The sequence below is a fragment of the Scophthalmus maximus genome, chromosome 3, assembly GCF_022379125.1.
Source record: "Scophthalmus maximus strain ysfricsl-2021 chromosome 3, ASM2237912v1, whole genome shotgun sequence".
NCBI lineage: Eukaryota > Metazoa > Chordata > Actinopteri > Pleuronectiformes > Scophthalmidae > Scophthalmus > Scophthalmus maximus.
Window position 1 is genome coordinate 9,861,744 of NC_061517.1, and position 12,760 is coordinate 9,874,503.

The window sequence follows — 12,760 nt, forward strand, 5'->3', positions numbered from 1 at the left end:
AACTGAACATAATTACCCCCTTGGTATTTAGGTCTAAACCTGAATTCACTTTTTTACATTGTAAAGTTGATGAAGATAAACAAGTAGGTCGTTAAATTATTGTTCAATCAGTTAAAAAATGACACACCCAGACAGCAGTACAACTACACAAACTGTGAGTTGATGAAAAAACATTTTTTTTAAAGCTAAGGCGAAACCTTAAAAGTTTAAATCTTTATTTTACCAGCTCAATATCCCTCCAACAAAAAAAATCAAATAAAAAATACATATATAAATCATAATAATACAAAATAACTATCAGATGAAAATGTATATCAGATAAAAATAGACGACATTTAGGTTTTTGTTTCAATAATCTTAATTTCAGCGGGCTGTCGTCATCCCCCTGACTCCTTTGATGTTCCGTCGCCAGGTTACGCTGTTCAACGTCGCGAGCGCGTACGTTTTTTCTTTTTTTTGGGAGGGGGGGGGGGCTGAATACAGTTAACGCCCACTCTCGCTATTGCTCATTTTGCGGAGGGGCAGTTCCATTCATAGGGGCTGTTCAGGCAGGCAGGGCAAACCGCCGAAGCGGCCGCGCACACAGCAGCGACGTAGTGTGAGCTACATGATTTTCTCTCACTGAAGAAAAGACAACCCCCCCGCCCCCCCCCCCCACCACCACCAGGCCAGGTTTCTCTTTTACCGCGCTATCATCGCCATTCGTTTCGTCGTCGGGATCCCGCGCCGAGCTACAACCGAAGCACAAATGGATTTGGCGTTTCTTCACTGAAGACCCGGAGGTCCTCTCCGCCCCCGCGCTCAGCCTGTCGCGGAAATAGACCGACTTCCTCGTAGCCGAGTGGTTCCCGCACGGCTGCCCGCAGCCCCCGCTCCCCCCGCTCGGCTCGCCGAGCCCAGACCGTCCGCAGCCCGCAGCCCGCAGCCCGCCCGGCCCCTGGCATCTGGCACCTGGACGCATCGCCGACCGCCCCGTCGTCGTTGCAGCGAAGCCGAAACGTGCGCGTGTGTGCATCCGCCGCCTGTATAATGCCGACACATCTACGATTCCGGAGAAGGTCATTCCTCGGGCTCATATTCTTCTTTTCGCTGTCCACCTCCCTGTTGTACTTCATCTACTCCGCCCCCGGAATCGGTAAGTCGCGTGAAATGGACGGTGCTGTTTGAGACGGGAGGGCGGTGTGACGCCGTCCGTGCGGGCTGCTGGGTCATGTGTGACAGCTCGACGTGCCTTTGGGAGTGTGTGGACGAGCCGAAGGGGGCCATGCGCCGATGATGAGGCCAAGCGGGATGCTGGCGCTCAGTCCTGTAATATCCATGCACCTGACCAATGCTAATAATAGTCCCTCTAATGAGCATCATGGCGACTGTGATCATACTGATGTTAGCAGGCCTAACAGCCATGGCCACAGTGCCGATCGAGGGAGAAAACGTATGTGGGCATTGATGTTAGGCTCATCGTCGGCGGCCATGGGCTGCTCAAAGTTGGCCCATGTGTGCAGGTCACAAGCCTCGCCCAGTGTGACTGGCTTTCTGGCCTGTCAAAGGTCACGTTATGACTCAGATTCATGAGCCTTGAGAGATGTTTGTAGGGAAACCTCAGCATTGAGATGACAAATCGCTGCTCACACAAAATGTGCTGCTTGTTAGTCACATGCAGTTGTGCAATATCATGTCCTGAATCCCTCTCATCAATAATTAATGTGTGTGTGTGTGTGTGTGTGTGTGTGTGTGTGTGTGTGGACGCCTCATTCTCCTGGAGTATATCTCACCCATCCTCTCTTGGAGGCCTCCCAGCCCATGTGATGCGCAAACATCAGTTACTTCACTGTAGCAAAGTGACAGGAGCTTATCTTGATGCATAGCACATATTGTAAAACCGGTACTTTAACCCGGTTCTGTCCTTGACTCTGTGCAGACCAGATATGCGATAACTTTCCATTAGATTCAAGAGCAATGTGCAAAAGGAGCAGCCATACACGCCTACATATTTATATTTTTCGGCAAGTTAAGGGGGAACTTAACAAGTGAGGAAGCGCAGGGGTGCCGTTAGAAATTGCCAACTATAACCTTGACTACTGCTCAAGCCACCCGTGTTGGGTATTCTGTTGTGCTGGCTGAACAGGTGTGCTTTTTTATATTACAGTATCTGTTATGTTTTTAACAACAATACATTTCACGGGGGCAACATTTGCTTGAGACATGGATCATGTCTGAGGCAAGACAAAAACATTTTCCTTCCCCACACTTGTCATTGTTGGAATAGGGGGGTGGCAGTCTGAGTGAAATGGTGTTAAATGTCACAGAAGTGTAGCCTTTCAGAAACATTAAATACAAGGCTCGCCCATCTTACTCGTCAAAATGGGTATTGATCCATTCACGCTTTTTGCCTGCCATGGATCAATAATTGAATCAATTCTCACATGGAATTACTGACAGGAATATTACTGACGGGAATAGCGGGTGTAAGTCCCAATAACGGAGGACAATGATTCCCCCTAAACGTGAAGCGAATGAACAAATAAATAGTTGCGTAATGGGTTAAAAATTAGACCCCATTTTTTCCCCAGCTCAGGTATTGATGGTGTCTTGTAACAGACTGAGAGCTGCACTATCCATCCTCCTGGGTGTTGACTATTGTCGGGCTGTAATGGCCATGTGGGTTACTGGGGGTTAGTTCAGAAACAGAACAAGCACCAGCAGGACCAGTCCATTAATTATAAATGGTACCACGGAGCAAAGCGGCTGCGCTTTTCTGCTGCTGCTGCTACTAAAAGCTGCAGTTTACTGTTTTACACTTGTGCTGCCTGGGTGAGTTTTAGTGGGGAAATGAGGTGGGGGTCGGGAGATGGTGCTCAAAGGGAATAGTTCCTTTTTTTCTTAACATAAGGTGGTTAGTTTCATTCTCTGGTAGTGATACTGATGGATAGACATTAGCTGAGGTTTCAGCTCCTGTGGTGAGAGGAGGACCAGTGAGCCTGCTGCTTAGATAAACGGTAGCAAATGGGGCCAGTTAACAAAATCATTCTAAACCACAATGCAGCATTAGCATTTGATTTAACCATCCCAAACAGAATACATCATCCAAAGGATCTTAATGATGCTTGAATCTCCTCGCAGATTCCTCTGTGTTGTGGATGTTCAACGAAGTGCATTGTTCCATGACACAGAGGAAAGTATTGAGTAGTGTTGTTTTTATGCAATTTATTTGCTACTGTTATTTGTTGGTCTGACAATATTTATTACTCATTATTAGCAACGCTTCCAGTTACTTTAACCACCGCTCTGTGTCTGATCATCTGCCCCTTTGAGAGAACGTGAAGACAGAGTGGGGTTCAAAGATGCTTGTAAATCAATCCTTTTACTTGACTGTATCTACACTCTCCATAAAATAGCCCATTAGTAGTGTACAAGAAAGACCATTCTAGCGTTCCCTACTGCCATCACCCTCCAGCAATAATGCATACTTTTGTTAAGTTAAAGAGGACCAATTATGATTTTCCTTATTTTCGTCAACTTATATGGTAATCTTATGTAAAAGTAATCCTTGTGAGACAAAAGCGTAGGGGTCAGACTGCTCCGAACGTCTGGTCCAACAGTTTTTTTTCTTCTTTAATGATAAAGCTGACATCAGCCAATCACAGAGTTCTTTATACGGTCATCTGCTCAGAGCACAACTCATTCTACCAGTCCTAACTGAGTAGTATTACATGCATTTAATGTACTCCAACATACAAATAAACAACAGTAGAGGTTTACTATACAGTCATTTGACAATAGCAAATAACATTTTAATAGCAACTTTGGCTTTATGTTTATTCCCTTACTGCAGACTTTTTGCACTTCAGTCGCTGTTTTAGCACATTCCATACAGAGTCATGCATAGAAACGTTTTTCTATACGAATAATAACTAAATCCGCCATTATGTCACACAATAAGCATTAAATGACCGTAATATATACCGAACAGAGAGGTTCGGCCAATCAGGAGAAAGTGGCCTCTTGAGAAGGCCTGGGCTAACATTACCTTTTTCAGTTAGAGGCTTAACTGAGGGGCATGTCAGGCAGTTTGAGTTAAATAAGGACTTTTTTTGTATTGGAATCTTAAAAAAAAGCCACTCTAGTGGCGCCCTGGGATATAAATAAGAGCTGGAAATGAAATGCTATTAATTTTACTGAAGACAAATAATAGCATCTTACTGCGTTAGTTTATACTGTACACCTCATCATATGGGAGTTTGGACCACAGCTGTGTTATTACAGCCACACCTTGAATGTGAGCAGATTTCTGAAAGGGGTCATATAGGAGGAGGGGACATGACAAAGGTTCAGCAGAATAATTCATAGTAAAGAGAGAGAGAATAGAAAAAAAAGGGCAAGGGGAGGGGGAGATGGAGAGGGAAGGATGAAAGAGATGAGCTGAGCTCCTTTTCTTTCTGCTGGTTTGCACATCGGGGAACCTATCCAGAACACCTGAGCAGGGCTTCCTATGATGCCCCGGTGACTTCAGTGCAGTGCAGAATGCCCCATTTTCACAGCCTAGTCCCTCCTCTCTCTCTCTCTCTCTCTCTCGCTGTTTTTTTTTTTCTGACTCCATATACTCATATGCACTGACACCCCCGGCCGCTATGTTGCCCCTGAGCATTGGAGCTGCCTGATGCAGGCTGGGGATGCAGGGCACAGCTGGGCGAGATTGCAGCAGTTTATTTAATTAAAACATGAGAGGATCCCGCTGGAGCGAGAGGTAGGGAAGACACGGGCTCTATTTATAAGTTTGTTTTATACAGGCACACACACACACCTTCGCATCCGGGGAGAGCAAGGAGAAGCGCCAGGTGCTTGCCTTTGTCTGTGGAGAAAAAGAGTAATGCCATTGTGTGCTGCAAATATAATAACGCAAGTATCCGCTAGTAGCTTTAAAGTAGTGTCCATACATTGTCCAACAGTTTAAAGGTGGACCAAGGCGCCGCCGCTATATGCTTTTTCTTTTTTCATGGTTAGTAATCAGACAATCTCTTATTCAGTTTATGGAAACCTACATTATGTCTTATCTTCATCATCATCCCTTGCACAGAATTATAGTTTAGACTGCTGCTAAGTACATGTCTCTGAAGCAAATTATAGCCAAAGTCTTTGGTTGTAGGCACACCCCATTTAATTGTAGATATGCAGGTGTCATGTGTTCAGGTAGGTTCTGCTTCACTGTGTCAGCAACCATTATTCTGAAAATAACTAATGATAAACATATCATCAGCTGCCCAGTTCAATTTTGTCTGGCCCTGACTGTCTTGAAGTACATTACAAATTTTTAGAAACTGTCATCATCAGATAATATCAGGATACTGTCACGGCACGAGTGATCAGATGATACCGGATCCTATTGTAAGTTTTTTGTGCTGATCATTTCCTACCAAGCTTCAAGGGACTAGATTGGAGGGACAAGCCGAAAAACCATGTTTTTATGTTCTGTGTTATTACTCTGTGCACTCTGAGCCATAATGGCGCTATACTTTTTCCCCCTCACAGCTACTGGACATGCCACGCTCTGTCCGTTGTGTTTCAGAGAAAGCTGTTTTCCTAGAGAACTCTTTCCTAAAGAACACATTTCCTCTGGCCACACCCACCGAGCTGTGTACAAGCTTGCACATATATGATTGGTCATCCACCTCTGCATCTTTTTGTTTGTGCAGCCACTTCCTCCAAAGCCGACTTTGCAGCATAACAATGAGTGGCTGCCCTATGCCAGGAACAGTTGAATACTAATTTGAGTAAAAACTGGCTCTTGACTGAGAGAGTCATTCAAGTGGGCAGGTGCTTGTAAAGATCAGACAGATTATGTTTGGTGGTATGCGCTTTGTTGCTTCACTGTAGAAGGAAATTAAAAAGCCACATGTTGCTTGCCTTGGCCCAGCGATTATAACGTGTTTGTGACAATGCTGTTGATGATGTTTGAACCTGTTACCCGTGCTGACCTAATGGGGTTAAATCATTACCTTTTTTTGAGGAAGAAGACGTAGCGTAACATTGAACTTTGTCTGTTATGCTAGATAGATTAGCTAAACATGCACTCTCAGATATACAAACATTTGCTCTCCTCAACCCTAAATCATTTCTACCTGTGGTTGAACTAAGTCATGCAAAGTTATTATTCTTCGCAATAGGTTTAAAAAATTCTGGCATCGTTAGCGGTGACCAGTGTGACCAGACTCTACCACTCGCTGTGTTAGTCTTTGTACACTGCAGTGGTGCATGAGTGTGTGTTTGTGTTCATGTGCATACGAGTGAAGGTGTGTCCACAGAAAGTACTGGTTGGCAGTACTAGTGCCCATGTGTACTTTGGGGCCTGCTGCCTCTATGCTGATGTGGCTATCAATGCAGTCGAGCTTCTCTGGCACTCTTAAAGCCATCCATCACTTGTCCTCAGAGCACACTGTATTGCAACCTCCCCCCGCCCACTCCCCCCACACTCCCTCTGCTGCTTAATTGATCCATCCATTTAGGTCAATTCAGTGAGCCTCCTAAGGCGAATTTCCAGAGGCTGGGGATAGCCAGGGTGAAATATTAACTTGGTGCCAAACTGCCTCAAATAGATTCCATTGTAAATAAACAAGCATGCTACATAGCAATGAATAATGCAAGTTCCACTCTATTTAATATCTGTAAAGTTTGTCAGCCATTTAAAAATTGAATCTCCTTGATTTAGAAATAATGAATACAATTGTTTTTATGAAATCAGAATGAAAGGGAAAACAGAAAGCTGGATGCCCATCAGTTCAATCACTGAAATTCCTCCGGCTGAAGCACTTAAGGTCTGACGTTTGACATTTTCACTGCAGTTGCCATGGTTTTCTGAGGGTTTTTTCCCATCCATGACTGACTTCTTTTTATTGTCACGGCAACCACAGAAACATGCCAGCCTTGTTTCCATGATGATCTGGGTGACAACGGATCCCAGAGGAGACAGTCATTGCAGACGTTTGGGACATAGCCATGGAGTGTGTCTTTGTCTGGGACATCTCTACACTGCAAAGAAGTCATTACTTCAAGTATAAATAACTTCAAAGGTCTTTTTCCCCCTCTTTACCACTGACAGGTCAGAACAACACTTGCCACATTATTGAAATAAACACGTCAAAATTGTTATTTCTTCTTCCTTGTGTAAATCTGCCTGCTGTGGGAGTCTGTTTCATGTCTGTATTGTAAATGTGAATGCACAGTACAAGGACATGTGACTCTTAATACTCTATTAGCAAAGGAATTTAGTTAAACATCAATGGAGTGGGAGTTCATTGCACCTTGTGCGTCAGTCAATCCGTTTGAAGCCTTTCATCGACCATGAGATACCCTACCTTAGCCTACCAGCTACACCCACCCACACACACACACACACACACACCAAATATTCAGCAACATTGAACGTTTTCCTAAAAAGCACATTGATTGTAAGTGTTCTGCTTGTGAATGTAAAATCTAAAATGATCTTTCCTGTGCTTTTTACAGTATTTTTTTTTCTCACTTGGCTTGAGTAGGAAGCGACTTTAGCCAATATTTTCGAGACAATTCTGTGGATATTTGTTATTGCCTTAGTCAATAGCTGGAAAACAAGAGATTAGCCTGATGTAAAATGTGGCTGCCCAAATGCTTTACACCTGTTGGTGCACTATAATATTTACTTGGGTATTCAAGCAAACATTATGTGTGAGTCTATTTGCATCACTGTTGTACTACAAATAGCTTGGGCTTAGGTCTTCACAAGGGAGTCGAACAAAACTTGCGTGTTTGTCTCTCTTTACTAAAGAGGTAGTGTCTATTTGATGAGTAACACCCAGATTACCTCCTCATAAATATACTGTTGATTTTTGAAATAGCCATGCGACACAATAAAATGAGACAAAGTGTACATAGTATAATAACCCATCCATGGCAGCTCCCTTCCAACCTATTGATTGATTTAAACTAAATAAAAAAAGTTACAATCTATAGACACATTACTCCTTGGGTTTTCTTCCATTTTGGATTTTGACCTGCCCAAGTGGTAATTCTGTGACATGGACAGGCAAAGTGGGGAAAAATTAATCAATTTACGTTCCTTCTCAGTTGAATTATTATAGTTATGGTTTGAAAACCATGTCTTATTGTATTTCATAAGGGAAAAACATGTTAAAATGTAACAAAACAAGATAGTAAATAATAATAGAAGAAATATATTTTCCGGTGTATTCCCCAAGTTGAGAAAATTGCAGCATTACTCTATCAATTTTATCCTAGGCAGTTTTGTGTTGACTTGCTTGTTGGGGTATTTATTCAACAAATGGTTTTAAGTGATCTGTGAAAAATGGAATGTCTGCTTTTTCTTATATTCGTTTTTTTAGTCCCCAGAGCCTATGTAGCGAGAGCTTCACATGTTTTTATGGCTTCATCACTTTTCATATTGCATATTTTACATATATCCCCAGTTTTTCCCAGCCTAAGTTCCCGTTCCTGATGCTGCACCTAAAGTGTGCTTGGTAAACCAGTAGAGAGACACCAAAGCAATGATAGGTGATCCAGAGGTGATCCCTAAACACATAGCGACCGTACTGTTATGTCTTATATTGTTGACAGTAACCTGATCCTTGTCCATCACCTATGGTCAGGATATTTGACCACAGACAGATGGTGGTGCTGAATGTTTAGGTGGACAGTTCTGAGTCATTTCAGAGGCAGACTGAAGGACTTGTGTTGAGGCACTAATCATTTATGTAACCTAATCATCCATCAGGAGAATCCCAGTCTTTGTTGACCTGTTCTGGGCCTCCCTTTGTTATTGAGACTGTTGCCATGGTTTCTTTGGTCACTTGTTTGAGGGCAGTCGCACTGTAACTTGTGTGATGATGCCAGAGAGGGTTAATCCAAAAGACAACATTGATAACAGTGTTGATGATGGAGCACTGCTGTTTGAAAGGATTGTGATTGTGATGCTGCATCTGTTTTTAACGTTTGTACAGAAATAAGTGTTTTTAATGAAAGCAAGTCTGTCTAAACTTTAACTCTGGATGGGTGAAGACATCCTGTTGTTTTGCACACAGACATTAAACATTTCTGGTTGTCTACAATAAAAAAAACCTTTTTATGTAGCCTAAAATGAGAATATTGAAAAGTAATTAATTATCCTATACAGCAGGACTTCGCTACAGTGGCCTAAATGTCATTTCTTAAACAAAAACATTGCCACTGTATAACTTAATTAATTATAATTGCTCCCTGATTGCTTTGGTTTGATACGAACATTTCACAGTTTAATTATAAATGTGGCATTTATGAAAGTACTGTAGATGACTGCATGTGGGAATGTTCAAAGACTGTCTTAAAACCATAGTTAATTGCCAAAATGCCATTTTTTTTTATCATTGATTGATGTTATTGCTCCTCCTGTCTATACTGACCATACAAGGATCCCTCCAAAATGTGATTTTAATGATGGCAAAGGGGGACAAAACCTGCAGTCCTTGTTCCATGGAAAAATATATTTTAAACATCAGTTAAAGCTAATAAGTGTCAGTAGTATTAAATAGCCAAATCAAGTGAGGATCTTCAGATTTACGGTCTTTTGCCCTGTTGGAGGAGGGGGGATTTCCTACTCAAAAGACTGGAACCTTGTAAAATCTCCTCAATTTGGCTAACTCCGTCTGCTGAAGCTTTATATTTACTTTTTTTTGCTACCATAGAACTTTTGTCCCCCACCTTGTACATTGGAATCACATTAGGATGGGCTCTCTTCAGGGCCAGCATGGAAACTAGGAATGATTAGCCCAGGAACCAAATTGTAATGGAATCATAATCTGAAACCATACAACAGATGAGTTTGCTATGTTTGATCTTTCACTCTTTTTGATATTTTATTTTGATCCTCACCGTCTTTCAGACATGAAATATTATCACTTTGTCATATATTATATATTTGTGAAAACCCAATAGATATACCGGGGTAAAACAAAGGCTTGCTGCAGATGCTGTAATATGAACCACTGAGACCATGTTTTTTTGTTTTTTTTTAGGTTATCACAGCAGCTTCTGTTTCAATGCTGGATGAGCCAGGATATACCTTTTGCACTTTGCATTTCAGCTCACCCCTCTAGCATCCCCACCAATGAAGTAGACCCTTTTGAAATTACCAGGAGGCTACATATTTGATCCACTCATATTGTCAGTCTGAACACAGCCTAACTGGCTTTGTGGATATGGATGTTGAGAAGCCAAAACTAATTAATATTCTTATGATTTGTACCAGACTAGATGAATACTTTCTAATTACTGTATTATTTTCTGAGTCAGAACAACCTTCTTGCTGCTTTTTGACTATACACTGCATACCGGGAACCAGAGCATATCGAAAACTCACACTTCACGTCAAAGCCCACCCTCACTTCTATTGTTTGATGCACAGCAAACTTAAATTCAAGAATAAAACACCTCTTTTCAAATCTGTGTCGTGACCTGGATTCATGTTGGCAGAAATTAATTGGTTTTGAAATCCATTAGTAATTTTACTACCACTTGTGGTTGTTTACATAACCCTCACTAATTAAACCAACCTCTTTCCCATTAAAAATAACTGCCAAATATTAACTACTGCCAAACATGCAATTTTAAATTTTTTGAAATTATTACATGCATTCAAGTATTAATTACAAGCAGTGTAATACAACACAATACTGGGGTACTTGGCTTATACTATTATACAGTATCTATACAATATGATTTACTAACTGGTATCTTAAAGTGATTTTAATTGTGTCCTCAAACTACAGTGCTGTGCCCACTTTATGTATTTTGTATTAAATATTGCTGCCTTATACAGTTTTGTGAATAGATACTATAACAGATATACTGTATTCTTCAAATGTGCACTGTTACAGTTTGTCATCAACTTAAAAAGTAAACGGTAATCGTGGCATTTTCAAAAGAGCCGTCTACTTTTGATGTCTCACCACTTCATTTTAGGACTTGTAAGTTATCAAAATAGATATCAAGATGATGTCATTAATCCATAGGGACTGCTGTGTGTTTATTTTCTCTCCTGCATCGTGTAGCGGCTGTGCTAGTGTGGTATACTACAGTAGCTGCCTGCTCTGGCCCATTTGTTCAGTCAACAGGAGTAACCTCCAGCTGTGAGTAGACCTCATCTTTCTGCAGGGGGTGGGGATAGGAAAATAGAGCGTGCAGAAGAAAATAAGCAGAGGCAGTATTGTGTGTCTGTGTGGATCTGTGAGTGTGTGTGTGTGTGTGTGTGTGTGTGTGTGCATGTGGCAGGTACCGATGTGTGTTTGTGCGTACCTGTCTATGTATTTCCAATCCTTCGCACTGAGCAACTGCAATAACACAAGAATGTTCTGGACAGCTGCCAAATATAAAAGCACGCTGAAATGGGCTGGCAGAAGGGAATGGCGGAGCCACTGCCGGAATCAATCACTACTTCCTGGACAAACGACCCAACTGTCTCACTGCTGTAAGCCCTCTGATTGCAACAGGATGTGGTGGTGTGCAATAGCTGTGTTACAAAGTATTGGGGGCGTAAGTGGACACGACTATAGAAAATATTGTACAAGTGTACACTTGTGTAGCAACAAACACTCGCTTTGAAATCAGAGGTTGTGAAAGGATGAAACAGGGCTGGGTTAGCAAATCTTGGGCAACAGAGAATCTGTGGTGAGACAGGAAGCTGAGGAAATAGGCCGGTGGGGCTTCACCACCACCTGCAGGCACACTTAGTACAGCAGACAAGAGCCACTGGAAAACCACTCATTGTTCCTTCCTCAACATTGTTGTATGCCCCTGTGTCTGCCTGCTCTGTTTAGTTTGAATGATGAAGGTTCTATATTTTTTATAGTCACCCGTGACTGCAGATTAGGAAAAACAAAACCTTCAAGAGCATCACAAAAAAAAAGAATGAAAAAACACACTCATATTGACACCAACAGTAGCAAGTCTTAACAAATTGATCTTAAGCTGCTCTTTTAAATCGTCCACAGTATCCACAGATCCTAAATCCAATTGGAGAGAGTTAAAAAAGTTTCCTGTCTTGAGCCTGGAGCGAGGAACAACCAACGAGCCCTGATCAGAGGACCTCGAATTCCTACTGGAATTATATAGCTCTTTGATATAGGCAGGCCCTTGCAAGGCTCTTAACATAATCACAAAAATCTTTGAACTATATTTGATGGGGAGCCAGCATATAGAAACCAGGATTAGGAGCTTGGCACCAGCATTTTTAATCACTTGTAAGCAGTTCCAGGATGTGTTGCTAAGACGAAATATGGGACTTAATATTAAATGAGTTCATTAATTTAATATTCATTATCAATATTTGGCGTGACCACCCTTAAGCTTAAACACAGCACCAATTCATTCAGGGACCGATGTGCATCGTTTTTCATCCATCTTCGCTGATAGGTTGTTCCAAATATCACAGTTATTTGATATTACACTCTGGACTGACTCAATGATGCTGAGATCTGCGCTCTTTGGGGTCCACACCATCTGTTGCAGGTCTCCTTGTTCTTCTTTTTCCCAAAAGATAGTTCTCTGCGACTCTGCGTTTGGGATCATTGTCATGTTGCAGAATGGATCTCTCTAGACCCCTCACACACACTACATATACACAATCTGTCTGTCTCCCGTTCTCTGTCTCTCACTTTCCCTCCCTTAGATCTGTTTTGCTTGCAGTCGAGTGAAAGCAAGGGGTCCTGGCACCACTATGTCGTTTATGTAAGTCTTCCCG

General features: G+C 42.0%; 1 protein-coding gene across 1 annotated transcript in view; it reads left to right on the forward strand.

Moving 5' to 3' along the window:
* Positions 1–528: 528 nt before the first annotated feature.
* b4galt5 (UDP-Gal:betaGlcNAc beta 1,4- galactosyltransferase, polypeptide 5) overlaps positions 529–12,760 on the forward strand; it is a 28,209-nt gene continuing 15,977 nt past the window's right edge. The window contains exon 1 of the mRNA XM_035643876.2: positions 529–1,135. Within this exon, the coding sequence (XP_035499769.1) occupies positions 1,030–1,135 (106 nt within the window). The 5' untranslated portion in view covers positions 529–1,029. The remainder of the gene's footprint in view (positions 1,136–12,760) is intronic.